General features: G+C 39.1%; 1 protein-coding gene across 1 annotated transcript in view; it reads left to right on the top strand.

The window, feature by feature from the left end:
* Nucleotides 1-20,538, top strand: part of Hacd2 (3-hydroxyacyl-CoA dehydratase 2) — a 77,971-nt gene that overhangs the window by 34,182 nt on the left and 23,251 nt on the right. Inside the window, exon 4 of the mRNA XM_013019459.1 lies at nucleotides 11,063-11,151. Coding sequence (XP_012874913.1) covers nucleotides 11,063-11,151 — 89 coding nt within the window. The remainder of the gene's footprint in view (nucleotides 1-11,062; nucleotides 11,152-20,538) is intronic.

Here is a 20,538-nt window from a genome sequence, read left to right on the forward strand (position 1 = left end):
GAAGTGGCGCTGTGGCTCAAGTGGTTGAGCGCTAGCCTTGAGCTGAAGAACTGACCCAGGCCCAGAGTTCAGGCCCCATGACTGGACCCCCCCCCAAAAAAAAATTCTAGTGGTTTTGACTCTTTTTCCTTGATTTATCCTTTTTTTGAGCCATACCTCTACACTAGCATTTTGCTAGTTAATTGGAGATAGTCCCTCAAAAAAAAAAAACCATCAAAACTAAATTCTGCCAATAAAGCATCTCTTCATTTGTCTTAGGTAAACATTATTCCAGATTGCATTCTTTTCACACATTAACATAAGCAGAAAAAGTAGAAAGTAGAATAAAGAATAAACTTGTAACATAGATGACTTGTGCCTATAATTCTAGTTACTCAGAAGATGGAGATGAAGAGTTTCATAGGTATAAGCCAGACTAGGCCAAAAGTTCTTCAGACCCCATCTTAACCAATAGCTGGCACAGGGTGCACACCTGTCATCCCATACTGAGATCAGCATGATCATATTTCTAGGCCACCCAGGCAAAATGTTCACAAGATTCTTATCTCACCTAGAAAGGCTGGGCATGGTAGTTCATACCAGCTATGATGGGAAGTATAAATGTGAAGATTGGGGATTTCAGTTCAGGCCAACCCAAGCAAGAGACTCATAAGTAGACTGAATTAAAAGGGCTAGAAGTATGACTCAAATAGAAAAGTACCTGCCTAGCACATATAAAGCCTTGAGTTCAAATTCCAGTTTGCCTCACCCCCAAAAGTTGAGTTCATCAAAGTAACTTTTTATATACCATAATAGATACATTATTTGATTTCTTTAAGAAAACATACATTTAGCTAAATTTCAGGTTTATGCAGTCTTTAATTTTATTAAGGATATTTAGGCAATATCTCTTGTTTCTGTTTGTTCCTGGTATGTGTGTGTGTGCGTGCGTGCGTGCGTGCTTGCGCGGTGTGTGTGTAGTGTGTGTGTGCGCGCGCGCCAGCCTTCTGCCAATACTGGCTTTGACCTGCAATCCTCAGATCTCAGCCTCCTGAGTAGCCATGATTACAGACATGAGCCATTGGTACCCATCTCTTGAGTTTTGGGTTTTTTTTTTTTTGTTTTTTTAGCAATACTTTGTAATTCTTCAACTTTAATATTATCACGGTTTTCTTTCTTTTTCTTTTCTTTTTTTTTTTGTTGGCTATAGGGCTTGAACTCCGCTTGGGCGCTGTCCCTGCTCTCTTCAGCTCTAGGCAAGCGCTCTACTGCTTGAGCCACAGTGCCACTTCCAGTTTTCTAGTGATTTATTGGCGATAAGAGTCTCATGGACTTTCCTGCCCAGGCTGGCTTTGAACCATGATCCTCAGATCTCAGCCTCCTGAGATGACAGGCATGAGCCACCGGTGCCCAGCTTGTCAATTTTCTGTCTTTTCTTCCTAGACTCATCCATTTTTAAATTATGTTCTTAATTCATTATTGTAGTTTATAAATATTTATATTCAGTGACCAAAATTACTAGATTGTCTAATCTTAGTGTTATCTTTGATGTGGGTGGGTCCTTTTCTATGTTGATTACCTAATTCTCATGAATTTTTTAACAGCATGTATTTCTCAGTAAGGTCACATCAGCATTGCATGCTAACATGATGTCTTTGCCTTTTACACAAAAATGACATTTCAGGGCTGGGAAGATGGCTCAGTGGTAGAGCGCTTGCCTTGCATGCCTGAGGCCCTGGGTTCAATTCCTCAGCACCACATAAGCAAAAAGAAAAAGAGCCAGAAGTGGCACTGTGGCTCAAGTGGTAGAGCGCTAGCCTTGAGCTGAATAGCTGAGGGACAGCACACAGGCCCAGAGTTCAGACCCACGACCAGACCCCCGGTTTTTTTCTTCCTTCTTAGATTCAGTACATGTTTTCTTTTTCTTTTCTTTCTTTTTTGTATTTGTGTTCTTGCTGTGCCTTTTCATTTTACTAGTTTGCTGTGATACAGGTAGAGCTAAATTCTCCCTGACCCTATTTCCATAGCATTTGGGATTTGATCCGCTTCCCTTCTGAGCTACAGTTTAAATTGAAGGCTTTCTACTTCATTTTGCTCTGAGGACAAAGGAACAAAGCTTAGGACTGAAGATAGATAGTAAAACATTACAAAGCCTTAGTAATCAAATTTTATGTGCTAATGTAGAACGCTTTTCAGGATATATTTTAATAGGAGACTAGGATATAGAATGCCAAGATTTTATTTTTTAAAAAGACTGATAAATATAAATATACATTTACCTACATACTTGCTTTCTATTCCTAAAATACATTCCTGGGATAATAAAAGAACCATTAATAGCCATTTGTCTGTGGGAAAGGTTCCGGGATGGTAATGGGATGGGATTGGGAAGGACATATTTCTACGTATATTTGTTTATACTTCGGAAATTTCAAACAATGTGGATGAGTTATGTGTCTAAAAATCCATGTGGGCTCTTCTGAGATTTGTTAGAATTGCTCTGCCATGGTGCTCCTCCGCCTTGTAGGAAGACTGTCCTGTCTTTTCCAGGGAACTTTATGTCCATCCTCCACCGAGAGGGAGGCCTGAAAGGCTCAGCAGCCATGAGCTGGCTGACTGCTTACTTCCCAACCTCCCTTCCTGCCCCACTACAAACAAAAATGTGTATTTCTCTCAAGATCTGGGCCTGTATCTCATTTTGGGGGGGAGAGGTCTATTTTCGATGGTAGGAATGGGTCATCAATGAATTTTCTCTCCTTTCCCATCTCTCTCCTTTTTTCCATGACTCCCCTTTCCTACCCTAACCTATCTTCCACTCTTCCTTCTCTTCTTCTTCATCATCTATCCTCCTCCGCCCCCCCCATATGCCCCCCCCGGCCCCCCGCATTTTACTCTACTCTTCTGACTTCTGTCTGTCTCATCTGGTATTAAGTTCTACTCATTCCTTTTTGGTTGCTACTGCTGAGTTTGTCATTTTTATTCAATATATTACCTTTGATTCCGTATATTGGTATTTGGTTGAAGATATTCTGTAATTAATTTTACTTGCTAGCATTTAGCTTTAATTTTTGGCACTGATTTTGAGTCTCCTGCCTGGCTCTGGTCTGGTCTCCATTACCCTTGCATTCTTTGATGGTTGGCACCTTCCTGTCCTACTAAACTCCTCCCTGTTCTATTCTTAGTCTTGTCCTACCTTTAAGATATTTAACCTTCATCATGTTTTTGGTCACATATGGCCAATCTCCCAGTTCCTTTCACCCAGCCCATGGTTGTTCTGAGCAGGGGGATATGCAGGGCTCAGTAGTTCAGGCAGTTCTTGGAAGGCTTGGGTTCCGGGAAAACAAACAACTAATAGCCAGATCCTCTTTATACAGCTTTTAATACACACACACACATGTCTTTTGTCTTTTATCTGCCAGTGTTTTATTCACAAATTGTTTGTCCTTTCAACATAATTATTTCTCCTCAACTTCTTCCCTTACCTTGCTATAAGTTTGTGCTGCTGGCAGATACCTTTCTGAAACCAAGATCTGATCATGCCATTTTCCTCTTTACAAATGTCTAGTGTCCTCTCATTGCCTTTAGAGAAATGTCCTCAAAATAAGAACTATCCTGCAGCATGTCTGTTACAACCAGAGGGTGTAAGCATGTGCTCAGCATATTCCTCTCACTGTTAGGTCCCACATAGAGAACAGTGATGAAACAGAAGGGCCTCCAATAAATAAATGTTAAATAAAATGACAGTAGGTGGGGCTGGGAAGGTGGCTCAGTGGTAGAGCTCTTGCCTTGCAGGCATGAGGCCCTGGGTTCGATTCCTCAGCACCATATAAGCAAAAAGAAAAAAGCCGGAAGTGACGCTGTGGCTCAAGTGGTAGGTGCTAGCCTTGAGCTGAAGAGCTGAGGGACAGCACCCAGGCCCAGAGTTCAGGCCCCACGACCGGACCCAAAAAAAAAAAAAGTGACAGTAGGTGCCTACTAAATCTTTCTTAAATGAATATTAACCTAGAGTATAATGATAAGATTATACTCTGAATACTCCAACTTAAGTAGCTTGCAAAAAGAATCTCAAGTTTGGGTTTTAACAAATAAGGGTGATTGAAAATAAATGCAAATATAATAAAATTGTCTTCAAGAAGAAGAGGATCTAGTCTGCATTCTTTCCACATTCCACAAGGACTATGATAACTTACACACACAATATAATAATATATATATATATATAATATATATAGTTTGCCTCTAAGCTTTCTGGCTACTACCAGGTAGAATATGGTAGCTGAGTTATGTAATTCTTATCACTGAAAAGGAGCAAACATTTTATAACATTAAGAACCAGAACAAATTTCCCACTGGGGCTTAATCTAAAAGGCATTGACTAACAGGTGGACATTATACTATATAACATTCCTCCAGTAAATTAGGTAGTTTTGTGACCATTTCAAAGTCAGTGATGCAGTTCTGTTCAGAGCTAAGATAATATATAATATAGTCCATCTCTGTAGCCTTTTGCTATTTGTCAGTTGAATCTAAGGATAGACTCAGAGCTAGCCTTCAGGTTGTCTTGAGTTGGCCCCTTTTACTGCTGGTATATTCACTGGTCCAGTGGGGTAGGTGTTTAGACATTGTGCTGTCAGGGCTTGAACTACAGTTTGCTAGGTGGTGGGTTAAGATGAGTAGATGTGCCACATACACTGAAAGTTGGAATGAATGACATCATATGGAGAAATTAAGGAGCCTAATTGGGTAGCTTCTCTGGATAAGGACAACAAGAGGCCTAAAGGCAAGGCTAGATATTTCTCAGCATTTGTGCCAAATTAGAAAGCATTCATGAGTTTCTTACCATTGATAAGTGCACAGTGCTGTGGTACGCATTTTTGCTTATTGCTGGTAGGCATATAAAGCAATTTGATGGTATAATAGCAAGAGCCTTGAAGATATTTGTACAATTTGACCTAATAATTCTTCTGGAAGACTGTCCCCAGGAAATAAAAATGAAGAAGCTGGGTACAGGTGACTCTGCCTATAAATCCTAGCTATTCAGGAGGCTGAGATCTGAGGATTGCAGTTCAGAGCCAACCTGAGCAGGAAAGTCCATGAGACTTTTATCTCTGAAAACCTACTCAGAAAAAACTGGAAGTGGTGCTGTGGCTGAAGTGATAGAGCACTAACTAGCCTTGAACACAAAGAGGCTCAGGGAGAGCACCCACACCCTGAGTTCAAGCCCCAAGACTGGTTTAAAAATAAAAAAAAGAAAGAAAAGAAAAAAAGGAGTGGGCAGGGCAGAAGTGTGGTGGGGGAGGGGGGTGAGGAAGAGAAAGAAGAAGAAATCTATGCCTCAGAAAATTCTAAGTGTAATATTGCATTCCTTCACTTACAGTGTCAGGAAATTGAAGCAACTCCCACAGGGAAATAAATATAATGTATTCACTACAAGGAATACCATGACTCAAGTTAAACTGGAGAAAATACTTAAGATTTTGAGTGGGTGGAAGAAAAACAATATAAACAATAGAACTGAACTGTGTTTTAAAATGTGCTTAGAAGAAAATAGTAAATCATTGCATCTGAATACTAAAACTTGTTTTAAGAAAAACATTCTGATAATTTTTTGTTGAGCATATTTTGAAAGAAAGACAAACAAAATGGATAATATTTTTTTGAAAAGGGATACTTAGTATTCCTGTGCAGGTATGGAGCATAGCTCAGTTATAGAACACTTGCCTAACATTCATGACGCCACCTTCACACACACACACACACATACACACACACAAATATATTCAACTACATTTGAACTATTTTTCTCCAGACTTTCTAGGTTTTTGTTTGAGGTCATACTTTGTAAGCACTCCACTTTTGACATAAGAAAAAAAATACCACTAGATGAAGGTCTCCAAAATCGCTCTCATACAGCTTTTTCAAAGGTTTTACTGTTATAAATGAATACGTTGACAATTGGGTTTATCACCAAATCTCTTATGGCTTTGATTAGTGTAAGTCAGTCTCCAGAGCCTGATTCTTGCTTGTGACTAGAATACAATCCAGATTTTGAACTTGAAAATCTGAGTTCTGATCCTGAACTTTTTATTGCCAGCAAGCATAGAGCACTGCTGGCAGTATTAGCAGTCTGGTTGTGTCAGGGAAAAGGCATGTTTTTAATTTAAGAATGGAGTAGGGAGCAACTTGAAGTGTAGCCTTTCCTTAAGCAGCAAATACTTAATAACTCACAAGAAATTCATTCTTAGTATTTTTTTAATGTTTTCTTTCTTGAAGTATGATCTGGTTGAGTACACTGTATTCACTAAGTATTCACTGACACACTAATTCGCTTCTTTAGCTGTATTAGAGTACATAATTACATAACCAGGCTGTATGCTTCACTCATGTTTATTTTTTAATAAAAGTTTTATTCCGTTAATAATTTAGAGTGCATAATGAAATGTGCAACCAGTATCAAAATTGATTTAAGGACACTTTCATTACCCCAAAAAGAAATCCATTAGTAGTCACTTTCTGTTTCCCGACACCTCCAACCCTAAGTAACCACTACTCTACTTTGTATTCTATAGGTTTTCTTATTTTGGATATTTCACATAAATTAAATCATATAGCATATGGTCTTTTGCCACTGGCTTCTCTTCATTCAGCATAATAACTTGAAAATTCATCAGTATTCTGACACATCATGACTTCGTTCTTTTTTCCTATTACTTTATTCTGATCTTCCTTTTCATGTTGTATACCAGTAGTAGAGCTTGAACCCAGGGCCTGGGTGCTGTCCCTTAATTTTTTTGCTCACAGCTAGCACTCTACACTTGAACCATAGTTCTACTTCTGTTTAGTTTGTTTTGTTTTTGGTGGTTAATTGGAAATAAGCATCTCACAGACTTTCCTGGCCCATTCTATCATCAAATCTCTATCTAATTTCTCAGTCTCCTGAGAAGCTAGGATTACAGCCATGAGCCACCAGCACCAGGCTTTAATTTTCCTTTTTAAAGACATACATTTTATTTAGTGATTCATCCCACTTTTTTTTTCTTTTTCTTTTCTTTTCTTTTCTTTTTGTCGGCCATGGGGCCTGAACCCTGGGCCTGGGTGCTGAACCTCAGCTCTTCTGCTCAAGGCTAGCACTCTACCACTTGAACCACTGTGCCACGCCTAGCTTTTTCTGTTTATGTGGTGCTGAGAAATTGAACCCAGGGCCTCATTCATGCAAGACAAGCACTCTGCCACTGAGCCACCTTCCCAGCCCCTATTTCCACTTTTTGACTCATGAATATTAATGAGAACATGCATTTATATATTTTGTGAGAGCATATATTTTCATCTCATGTGCACAAATATTAAGCCTAGAAGTAGAATATGGTACTTTATATTTTAATGTTTTGAGGTACTAGCAAGTGTTTACAAGTAGCTAGCTGTATTATTGTACAGTGCCATACCACCAGCTGTATATGAAAATTCCAGTTTTCTTTAAAGCAGAAAAGTTTGTAATTTTTATGAAGACTCATTAATTTATTTTCTTATGTGTCTTTGGCATTATACCTCATAGACAGTTACCTAATTCAAACCTGCAAGATTTTGTTTTTGAAGAGTTTTATAGTTTTAGCTCTTAAATTAGATCTTTAACCTATTTTGAGATATGTATGTGTCAAAATCAGATCCAGGGCCTTGCACATTACTAGCCAAACACTATATCAGCACACCTCATCCTGGTCCTGAGTTGGATTTTATATGTGATGAAATCATTCAGTTTCTTTTTGTTGTTGTTGTTTCCAATTCCTGGAATTCATTTTGATAAATATTATTTTATATGATTAGAGGCACATAGGCATTGTACTTTTGTGTTCTTCCCCTAACAGTATCCTCTTGTGATCTCACTGTGTGTGAATGCCTAGAGCTATTTGTGGGTTTTTTTAGACATGTGGCTGTCCATTTGTCCCAGCATTATTTGTCTTAGCACTGTTATTGGAAATCAAGTGACCATAAATGTGAAGGTTTATTTTTAGACTGTCAGTACTATAAAAATATATTCCATTTGTCCACATTCCCTGCATTATCTATCTATACAGGTAATATGTTGCATATAGACACATGGATTATGAATGATAGTGCATTTCTATTTTACTTTAATTCTGCAAGATCTATTAGGTTCCTCTATATACCAGACATTGTGCTTGACATATCCATGTTACTTTCTTTTGGGAACCAAGCTATCCTCCCTCAAAGCCCATATTTCCTTTCAAAGATTTACTTTAGCAGTCTATAGCATCTCTTTCTTATTGAGACGTGAAGTGATTCCTGCCTTATTAAAACCTGTAGAGGAAATTGCAAATCCGTCTGATTTGTAGTACTTTCTGCAAGTTGTAGTTTATCCAACTATATAAATGCTTCAAAGTCTGAGTGCATTTTAGAGGACTTAGAAGAATGAACACTGGCCGGGCGCTGGTGGCTCACGCCTGTATTCCTAGCTACTCAGGAGGCTGAGATCTGAGGATCGTGGTTCAAAGGCAGCCCGGGCAGGAGAGACCGTGAGACTCCTATCTCCAATAAACCACCAGAAAACTGGAAGTGGCGCTGTAGCTCAAGTGGTAGAGCACTCGCCTTGAGCTAAAGAGCTGAGGGACAGTGCTCAGGCCCAGAGTTCAAGCCCCACGACCGACAAAAAAAAAAAAAAAAAGAATGAACACTGGCCAGGGTGGTCCAATAACTATTGATGAAGATGAAATTAGTTTGTTTTTTAGGTTTTATTTTGTGTGTGTGTGTGTTCATCTGTCTAGTTGTTAGTTTTATACTAGTCCTGGTCTTAAAGTCAGGGTCTGGACACTGTCCTGGAACTTTTTTACTCAAAGCTAGCACTCCACCATTATAAGCCGCAGCTCCACTTCCAGCTTTTTTTTTTTTTTGTAGTTAATTGGAGATAAGAGTTTAATGGGCTTTCCTGCTTTCTTTCTTTCTTTGGTAAATATTGTTAAATTGTTATAAAAGTGATATACAGAGTGATTACACTGTTATGTAAGTCAGATAAAGAGTACATTTCATTTTGGACAGTGTCACTCATTCCCTCCCCCTCTCCCAGTTTTTCCCTCCTGTCCCCACCCACAAGTTGTATACTTTATTTTCAACAGTGTCTAGTGAGTACTACTGCTGCATTTGTTCACCTCTTGTGTCCCTCCATTTCTATTTTCCCCCTTACCTTCCTAAAGACAGATAAATGAACAAACAAGGCAAAAAGAAAAGAAAGTAGAAACAGCAAAGAAAAAAGCCCTCTTCTTTCCATTTCCTGCAGTTCATTTTGGTATATATATAATCAATCATATATGTATATATGTATGTACATATATATGTAGGTATGTATATGTGTATATGTATGTATATGCATATATATATGTATGTTTGGGAGGAAGGCTGGTCCTAGGGTTTGCTCAGGCCTAGGTGCTGTCCCTGAGCCTTTGCTCAAGGCTAGCACTCTACCACTTGAGCAACAGCACCACTTCAGGCTTTTTCTGAGTAGTTTATTGGAGATAAGAGTCAGGCTTTGAGTGGCTAGGATTATAGGCATATCTGGTACATAGACATTGTGCTTCTTGGCTGGCTTTGTACTATGATCCTCAACTTCCTGAGTTGCTAGAATTACAGGTGTGAGCCACCAGTGCCCAGCAAAGTTATTTTCTAAAGTGGAAATATTTGGCACTTACCCCTATGCAACCTGAGTGGTTCAGAAAGTTGGTGAGTGTAGGTGCCAGCAGCAAGTTAACCCAGAGAAGAGCTGCCAGATGGAATGCCCATGTTCTCCTTTCAGATTTTGTTTTAGTAGCAGTTCCTTACCAGAGTAAAGTTTCAAAGAGGAAATGATATTGACAGATAATGAGGTACTTCTGGGTTTAAGAATTAAAGGAGGGGCTGGGAAGGTGGCTCAGTGGTAGAGCACTTGCCTTGCAGGCATGAGGCCCTGGGTTCGATTCCTCAGCACCACATAAGCAAAAAGAAAAAAGCCGGAAGTGATGCTGTGGCTCAAGTGGTAGAGTGCTAGCCTTGAGCTGAAGAGCTGAGGGACAGCGCCCAGGCCCAGAGTTCAGGCCCCACGACCGGACCCAAAAATAAATAAATAAACAAGAATTAAAGGAGGCAAGATATATGTGTGTGTGTGTGTATTTGCATATATATACATATTTCTATATATGTGTATATATACATTTACGAGTGAGTGTGTGTATACATATTGTGTGTGTGTGTGTGTACACACACTAGTGGTGGTTTGTCTCTAGATAGGCATTATGCTCCTATCAATTGAAGGGATAGGCCAAAGAGCTGTAAGCTTAGCAGATTTGATGATTATCTAAAATAATTAAAGATATTCTAATGTTTTAAATTGAGAACATTGGAAAGATAATTATATCAATGCTTGTACTGAACAAATGGCTTTAAAGATAATAATCTTTTATGTGCTTGTTAGCAAAATACTGAAGTTGATAATAAGAGGTGCTGGACTTAACCATTAAAGAGCTATCATGTCTGATATTCAGGAGCTTTAACAATCACTAGACACAGTAGGGCTGATTTCTACCCATTGTTGCTTATTCACTCTAGAACACATTTTAAAATGAACTTTCTCTGCTACTTAAAAGTTAGGTAGCTGGGGGTTTTGTTTTTCCTCTATGTATAAAAATACTGTACTTCGTCTTACTGGGGGTTTTTTGGAGGGAGGGCGCAGTGCTAAGGAACCTCTCACTCTTAGACAAATACTTTTCTACTTGAGTCACACTCTCAGGCCTGTTTTGCTTTATTTGCAGTTAGGAGCCCACATTTTTGCCAGGTTTGGCCTCGGGCCACAATCCTCCTCCTTATACTTCATCCATTGCTGGGGTTTCAGGCGTGAGCCACTGTGCCTTGATGGTGGATTTTGAGAGGTTTTTTTAAAAAGTCACCCAGATATTATGGTTGGGTAGTGTCATGATCAAAACTTGGTCAGTACAGATAAGTTTTAATGACCCAAGATGATTTTGACTATAAACATATAAATTTTGAATGTTTCTAAAATGTATTATGATAAAACTAATCCATCCTTAAAATTTTCTTTCAGGAATTGTTCCATCTTCTGTTGTCCTGACTTCTTTCCAAGTGATGTCAAGAGTTTTTCTAATATGGGCAGTAACACATAGTGTCAAAGAGGTAAGTAAAATGATAGTAGGAACAGCAGCTTGTCTTCTGTACATGGTTGTTGTGACTAAAGGTCATATCAGAATAACCAAGAGAAAGTTTACATGGTCTGTAGGACATGGGTCCAGATCTACAGTGTTGCTAAAGATAAGACTGAGTTAGGGAGTTGGAAGTGTGGCTCAGTTAGTAGAGCAACAGCCAGTAAGCAAAAGCATCAGGACTGAGTTTGAGTCCTAGTCTTGGATCATAAAAAATAATAAAGAAAAGAATCAATAGTGAATTCCTAGAATAAATTCCCTTGGAGGTTTAGTGGGGGTATGGTCTGCAACTCACTTATATTTGTTTGCTCTTGTTTATACCTAACACTAAACTGGGTATCTACAGTAGGTAGATGGTACTAGGTAGATGAGGTAGGAATGGAGAACATTGACTCACTTTTAGTGTACTTCTATCTTCATGGGACCAGGAGAAACAAATTTGTTTCATCCAGCCCAGCAGGGCTAATAGAATTGCCAAGTGTGCTGTCTAGCTGTTCTGAGAGTGCTCCATACCAGGCTTCAAGTGGCAAACACAAGGAGGAAGACCAAGGACACTCACTGGAAGGATTTGGGAAAGAAAGCCATCATTACCATGAGTATAAATGCAACTGACTTGGATTTTTGTTAAGTTTTATTTTGTTTTTTGTTCTGGTACCAGGGCTTGAACTCAGTACCTCATGCTCTCACTTGACTTTCTTGCTTATGACTGGTACTCTTGTCACTTGAGGCGCTCCTGTAGTCCAGCTTTGTTGCTAGTTTAGAGATGGAATCTTGTAGATTTTTTTTTTTTTTTGCCAGAGTAACTTGAATTGTGATGCTCCAGGTTTCAGCCTGTTGAGGAGATATGATTACAGGCATGAGCTATCAGTGCCCAGTCTGACTTTGGTTTTGTTTGTTTGGCAAAGGTGGAGGAAGGGGGTATTCTAGTCTTTCAAATTTAGTTATTTCTTGCTAATGTCACCTTAAGGTATAGTAACTAGGTGCAAGAAAGATTCACTTTTCAATTTTTCAGTGACAGTGACTTTTCACTAGCGTTATTGGATTCTTTGAAGTTCATGAAATTGTCTGCATTATTCTGCTGTGTTTTTTGTCCTCTATTATTTTTGAAGTCCCTGTCAGAACATTTTGTTTTTCAGGATTTGTTTTGACAGTTTCAATTATATTTCAAACTAAAGAGGTTTTTTTAAAAAACTTTTTTGTTGGCCTATGATATAAGTATAGAAAGTGCACATAACTAATGAGTTCTTAGCCAAAGTCTAATCAACTTTGATTAAAAGCTGTTATTTTTGTTACATTCATATGGAACTTTTCAGGTCCTGGGCTTTGTCTTCTAAGATCTCTTTTACTCATTGAAGATGTTTTAACTTTCCATGCAAAAAGAATGCAGTATAATTCGATATGGTATTACATTCAAGAAAAATAGGAAATTAATGCTAATATAACATATCACCCTTTGTTCTCACTAATTTTTATGTTGTCAGGAAAGTTGCATTTATAATGCCATGTCATCTTGCTTTCACTTTGAATCTTTTCTATACATCATTTTTAACCTATCTTCCTTCCTCCCATACTTTTGTTTTATATTATTTACCTTTCATTGTAATCAATAACTTATCATTTTATTTTCCAAGTAACCTAACATTTGTTCTTAGTAGTAACTCAATCGCATTTTTTTTTCTTTTTTTAATGGTGCTGGAGATCACACTCAGGGCCTCATGCATGCTAGATGGGTATGTCTTAACGAAACTATACACTTATCCCTCATCTACATTCTTAAGTATATAGTTATGTATTTTCAGTAAAATACTATGAGGCAGGGACTGTTCAGACACTTTGCCAACATAGATAATAATGATCCAAATTCTAATTGTCCACCTGCTTCTGTGGCCACTCTTATTAACATGTCTCCAAAAGAAGGCAAGAAGTATCTAAAAACTGCTAGAAATTTAAATTAAGCAATTCTGATGGCAAACTCAGGTCCTCATATTTGATGCCCTTACCCCACATAGTGTTCTTTTATGACTTCACCCATGGGCTTCTGTGATACCTTGCTCACCAGGATATTAAAGAAAAAAAATGTGTTCTCTGTAATCAAAAGGTTTTTCTTGGCGTGAATAGGAAATATCTCTCCCACCTTTTCCCTTTAGAGACCATATACAGGGCCAGATAGTACAGGCTTGTAATCCTAACTGTGAAGGAAGAGTAGAATAAGAGGCTCGTGGTCCAAAGGCAGCTTGGGAGAAAGCAGAAAGAAAAAGAGGGCGTGGCTCAAGTGATAGCTCACAAGTGTAAGGCCTCAAGTTCAATCCCTAGTGCTTTCACAGGAAAAAAAAGAAAGACATCTCTAAGAACAAAAAGAAGCTCTGCTATAACAATCATGTTGGGAGCATGAAAATACAGGAGGTAATCAGCAATTCTTGCCCACCTATTTCTTCCCCAAGCTTTCTCTTTTATCTCAAACCTCTATCAACTCTTACCAGCATCAGGCCTCTTCTGATATCTGTTCCCTCACTCTTTGTCTGGGTCTGGTTCTCTGTCTTCTTGTTGAAATCAGACAGGAGTTCACTTTTCACAATGAACTGCAAGAATACACCTCTGTCTGTCATGACTCCTGTTCATAAACAGAAGAGCCCATAGGGCACATATGACTTAAGAGTTTGTCTTAGCTCCAGATTGCTGGCGCATAAGGAACATTTTCTTATTTTTCTCTTGGGTCAGCAGTCTTTGGAGAAGCCACCCTAAATCCTCTACTTAATGTCTTAAAGTTGGTCTCCACAGTGTGCTCAAATTCTTTCCCACCTTCTGAGGTTGCCTCTCTCACTCCTACTGACTGCATATGCTCCTTACCCTAATGGACCTGTGCCATGAGCACAGCATGGAAAGGTAAGGCAGGAAGAGCAGTTTATACCTCTGTCCTCAGTGAGGAGGGGAGATGCCACATCTGAAAATGAATTACTCTCCTGTGCCTGGACCATAGCTATAGCGTTTTTGTGGCCCCGCACCCATTTACCACTGTGACATCCCATCCCAATTAACAAAACCCATTGAGTTGCACTCAGTATCCTCTGATCTCCTTGAAAGCACAATGTCTAAAATTCTCCCATCCACTTCCATCTATTCCCTTACTTTCTATTTTGAATAGTTCTGTAGGTGGATTTACATCACCTTTACTTTTAAAATTAGCTCTACTCTTAAAGATAGAAATATTTCAATAGTCGATTATTAAGCTGACACTGAAACTTTAGACAACTCTTGGGCAGGTGAGTGGTTACACTGGTGCCACTTCCTCATCTGTTAACCATGGGCACATAAGGATGGTGGTACTCATCTCATTGTCAGATGGCTCCTTTTGCACAATCAATAGTATGGGTGATTTATGCAAAGAAAGAATGGCTAGTTTTCTTTCAGTGTTTTTCAGTTTATCCATTTCCAGTATTTTCTTTTACTGTGTATAGAAATTTCAAACCACTAAAAGATATTTAGATCCATTACGTTGGATGTAGTTTTGCTTCTGTCATCCCACGTTGTCTTTCTCTCCCACTGTCTTATTTCTTTTTTAGCTCTCAGAAATCTCCACTCGAACCTTAATTGTTCAAAATTGGTGCCTTCATATATTGATTAACCTGATTATGTGTTTAACTGATGGAACCCAACATTATCAGCCTTTCATACAGAGCAGAGTCTTTTTTGTCAGTTTATAGTTGAATGGTTTTTCAACTCAGCAAAGTCACAAAATTGGTTAGATGATTCTTAACATCCTCACCATGGACTTTTGCCCCCAGCCAAACACTTGAAAGTGTCTCAGGGCATTTTCTTTTGCTCTCACCCCAAGGACTAAAGGCTGACATATACCATTTCTAGTTGTCAATTTCTGCTTGAGAAGGGGCAGCTACCCCTGTACATTTCCTGGGAGGCTGTACAGTTGTCTTCATCTTGAGAAATCTCTCTTGGGGAGGGCCTGGTATGTCAGGCCCTCTACCAGCTCCACAGGAAAAGTGTCCCACCATTAGGTTCCTGGACCCAGAGCTGGTCTTGCTTTGGCATACCCATTCCAGACTGTCCTGGAGGTTACCTAGTCCCTTCAGGCTTCAGGAGTGATCAGCTTCTTTTCCTTCCAGGGAAAGGAAACCTCTACCCATTTAATTCATGTTCTATATCCATCCATGCAGTCTCTGAATTGCTCCTATTTTGATAATGAAATTTTTGACAAAGAAGCTAATTGTTGAAACACATCCTCAATCATAAGGCATGTCAATACTATTGTATACGTAAATCACATGTGATGAATATCTTACATATATATGTATTCTGTATATATATGGTTACTTTTAATAGTGGGCAGCCTGTTCAGGACTAGTTCTAACAGTCCTAGAACTAACAAAGATGCCTGATTTTTTGCCATTAGGAAACTGTCAGAAAAGGAACAAGAATGAAGGAAGAAGAGTGATAGAAGAAAAAAGTTGTCATCTTAGGCTTAAAATGATGGTTTTCATGTAAATCTCATGAATGTATTTAACTCATGAGATTTGCAAGCTAGAAGCTGGGTGGTTTCAGTTTTAATTAATTGTTTCAGTTTGGATTCAGAAATAATTTGCAGAAACAAAGTTTGTTGTTTTTTTTTTTTTTTTTTTTTTTGTCGGCCATGGGGCCTGAACCCTGGGCCTGGGTGCTGTCCCTCAGCTCTTCAGCTCAAGGCTAGCGCTCACCACTTGAGGCACAGCTCCACTACTGGCTTTTTCTGCTTATGTGGTGCTGAGGAATCGAACCCAGGGCCTCATGCATGCAAGGCAAGCGCTCTACCACTGAGCCACCTTCCCAGCCCCGCAGAAACAAAGTTCTGTGTCATAAAACTGTACCTACAAGTTGTATTATCAGTGGAGACTCATCAGTGAGTTCAAACCAGCTTTTTCCTTCCTTCCTTCCTTCCTTTCTTTTTTGTCAGTTGTGGTATCTGAACTCTGGGCCTGTGCGCTGTCCCTCAGCTATTGAGCTCAAGATTAGCACTCTACCACTTGAGCTACAGCACCACTTCTGGCTTTTTCTGCTTTTGTGGTTCTAAGGAATCGAACCCAGGGCCTCATGAATGCAAGGCTAGTACTCCACCACTGAGTCACCTTACCAGCCCCATATCCATGATTTTTAAATGAAACACTTTTTAATTCTATGCCTGTGTAGAAAGATGTTGGTTACTACCAGGTGCAAAAGGCTCACACCTATAAATCCCAAAACTCAACAGGCTGAGAATTGGAAGATATCAGTTCAAAGCCACCCCATGTAGAAAACTGTGCGAGATTCCATTTTTAAAATAATAAAAAGCTAGGCTGGAGGTCTGGTTCAAGTGGTAGGGAGCAGCTATGAACTGTTATGTAGTAAGTTCATGTCCTAGTGCCAGTACACACACACACACACACACACTGAAATATGTTACAATATTCTTCTGAATTTCTTTTGTAAGTGTTCTGTACCCTAGCACTGTCCAATAGGACACTGTCATGATGCAAATGGTCTGTGTAACAGTATTGTTTAGTACAGTAGCTGCTAGCTCTGTGTGAACACAGTGAACTCTTAAAATGCTGGTGGGTGGGGCTTGAACTCTGGGTTTGGGTGCTATTCCTGCACTCTTCAGCTCAAGGCTAGTGCTCTACCGCTTGAGCCACAGCACCACTTCTGGTTTTTTAGTGGTTTATTGGAGGTAGTCTCACAGACTTTTCTGCCCGGGCTGGCTTTGAACCGTGATCCTAAGATCTTAGCATCCTCAGTAGCTAGGATTACAGGTGTGAGCCACCGGCGCCCGGCTTTAATTTAGTTTTAAATAGCCATATATGAATAGAAGTTACATTTAGGATAACATAGCTCTTGCTATTAGCTAGAAGTTGGCTATCAGCCAAGAAGTTTTTCATGTATGTTCTTTCTAATGTGTATATGTGAGTGGATAATTTTGTTTGTTTTGTCTGTCATGGAACTTAACTCAGGGCACTGTCCTTGAGCTCTTTTACTCAAGGTGATCATTCTAACACTTTGAGCCATGGTGCCACTTCTGGTTTTCTGGTGGTTAATTGGAGATAAGAGTCTTGCATACTTTCCTGCCTCAGTTAGCTTCGAACAGTAATCCTCAGATCTCGGCCTCCTTAGTGCCTAGGCTTACGGGCGTGAGTCACCAGCACCCAACTATGCTGTGCTTCTTAAATCAAGAAATTGTTCGTAGATAGATCCTGATGGTAAGTATGGGGTGACACTGGTGCTACTCTCCTCATCTGTACAGAAGGACAAGTTACTATTCCTAATGGTGAGTCTTAGGACCTAACAGGCCTCACCTTTCAAAACTGGGTTTGCTGTGATGGCATGCCCCTGGTTCACCTTTGAGAACCATGTCACATGCTGCCTTTCTCTGATTTTAGTTGAGCAGTGCCATAACATATAGTCAGTGTTATTATCTTGATGAGTTCAAGAGTCTTGTTTTCTACTGTAAAAAATGAGGTGATTGGCATGCATCGTGAGCATTGCTAGAATATGTTAGCAAAGCTAAGTTAAGAGTTCTTACCTCTAAACTGCCTTGAAGTAGATTTGCCTCCTAGTACATTGAGTGGCATTTATAAAATTATTTTTAATTTTCTTTTTTATTATTATAAAGGTGATGTACAGAGGGGTTACAGTTATATAAGTCAGGTAATGAGTACATTTCTTTTTGGATAAGGTTGAGTGGCATTTTTTCAAGTGTTGGTTAATATTAACTTAAAAATTTTTAATTTGTGGAAGAAGGAACTACTTCTTTTGACCTGCTTCTTTACTAAAGCAGTCCTTCATATTCTGTAACTTTTTCAAAATAAATTTATTCTGAAGCATGAATATGCAGTACCAGACAATTTAAAAATATACATAGTTGGCCAGTCATGACGTCTCGTTCCTGTAATCCTAGCTGCTCAAGAGGTAGAGATGTTGGGCAGGATTATGGTTCCAGGTCAACCCAAGCAAAAATGTTAGCAAGATCTATCTCAACATGGTTGTACATGCCTACACTATAATTGCAGCTATTCCGGATGCATAGAGAGGAGAATCTTGGTACAAAGCCAGCCCGGGACAAAAATGTGAGACTTTATCTGAAAAAATAAAGCCAAAAAAGCAAGAGGCATGGCTTAAGTGGTAGAATTTGAACCCCAGTACCACCAGAAAATAAAATACACACCCTTAATGAGAATGCTGGTACCTTCCACTTCCCGAGAATTGCCCTTCACGGTGGATGCAGTCAAGCAACTGGCATCACTGGAAATTGTAAGGACCACAGGAGAACCCAAAGAAGTTACTACCTCCCTGCTCTTATACAATATATATAAACTATATATTCATGTCTTGTGGGAAATAGGTTCAGTAATCATTTTTTACTTAGCCATGTCAGAAGCTCTCGTTGTAAACTGTGATATATCATAAAAAATAATTAGGTATATTACTAAGTTGTCTGAATTTTCCAGAGAGAGGATCCTTTCAAGTCTGGAGTAAAGCCTTGGTGCACTTCGGGAATTTGTACGACGTGACTTGGTACACATGTGGATATGCGTGTGTGCATGCTCGGGGCATGTTTTGCCTGAAGTGAGGAGAAAAACTAATTTGTTAGATTGACACATGACAGGGTTTTAACTTTGGTTTTCTTCAGATTGCTGCCATAAATGTTTGTGTTTTAACAGGACAAATTTCTGCCCTTTGCTTCAGCTTATTGCAGAGTAACACACAACTGGAAGGTAGTTGTGCATCTCTTTCGCCCTTTTCCTTAGTAATGCTTTTTTGCTGGGTCAGGTTGAAGGGATCTTCTGTTGAGTTCATTACTTCAAAGAAAAGTATGTGTAAACATTAATCAGACTTTTAAATAACTTTTTAAATGACTTAAATAGCATTTTGCAGTGTTTTCAGGCACGTTGCATTGCATCTGTGTAGCAGCACTTTACCATGTATAGCAGAAGCTAAAGAAACACTTGGACACTGGAGGTGTGAGCCTCGCAAGAGCAGTCAGTGGGCCTCCACCAGTGGTAGCCTGCCAGACTCACTGCTGTTAGGCAGTCTAGGTTTTTTTAGAGAAAGACAGAAATCCAGATTTTTTTTTAAGAACTGGTTCAAATATTTTTAAAGCATCTTACAAACCCAAACAGCATCTTTGGATGGGGACCATTGGTCACTGTTCGTTATTTTTACTCCAGGAGATGATATTTATTGCCTTTGTAATTTTTATAGTTACCACACTGTCACAGAATGAAAAGAACCATGTGATTTCACAATAGATACTTGCCAATTTTGTAAGGGGGGGTTGACATTTTAGTTACATGATTGGCAATGATGTTGCTCAGATCCTCTGTTAGGGGAGGTGAGAGACTCAAGGAGGACTAAGGAAAAAAGCTGGGAAAGTTAACAGACATGTAGTAGTCATTAAGGAGGGGAAGTAATGGCATATCTTAGCAATGTTGAAGTAATGAAAACAACAAATACCTTATTGTTGATAATGAAGCCAAAGATTGTTGAATCCTAACAGTGACTAGCATAGAAAATTGGAACTCAGTAAATAGTAAATGAACTTTTCCTTTTCTGGAATAATAATAATAACTGCTAATTGATTAAGCATGTTGTAAGTACTGATGTACTTATTCCAATCCTGCAACAACTGTGCAAAGGTAAATACTTCCAGCTGATTCAGATAAGGTAAGTAACTTGTTCTGGGACCGCTAGGCAGAAAGTACCAAGGTCTGTTTCATTCCAGATTGCATTTGATTGGATAAGGGGCCAGACAGAATGACCAGCTAACCTACATGGGCTTCCTACCACCTCTCCTTTAGTTTTCCCCAGAACAGGGTAAACAGCACTAAAGTTGGGCAAATGAGAACCTCTGAGCATTCAGAGCTGCACATCTGGCTGTGTAAAATGTAGACTCAACACACACTGCTCGTTGACTGCTTGCTTACATGTTTCTTATTATATGTTCAGAAGAGTTGATTTCCTTAGCTGTTTTGATGGGCCAAAGTCATTTACATTAAAAAAAAAAAAGTCTTACTAGGGTGTGGTGACGCCAGCCTGGGCTATATAAGAAGACCCTGTCTCAAACAAATAGTTCTTAGTTGTCATTATGTTATGGTAATAGCTTTTAACCAATTTTCTTTCAGCTTAAACAAGTTTTTTAAAATCTATTATTGTTGCATAGTTTTCTATCTACTATATAGGATTAAAAAATATTAATTATTTAAAGTAATATAACCACCAGGTGCTGGTGGCTCATGCCTGTAATCCTAGCTACTCAGGAGGCTGAGATCTGAGGATTGCAGTTCAAAGCCAGCCCAGGCAGTCCGTGAGACAATTAACCACCAGAAAACCAGGAGTGGTGATG

The sequence above is a fragment of the Dipodomys ordii genome, unplaced genomic scaffold (assembly GCF_000151885.1).
Source record: "Dipodomys ordii isolate 6190 unplaced genomic scaffold, Dord_2.0 Scaffold45, whole genome shotgun sequence".
Taxonomy (NCBI): Eukaryota; Metazoa; Chordata; class Mammalia; order Rodentia; family Heteromyidae; genus Dipodomys; species Dipodomys ordii.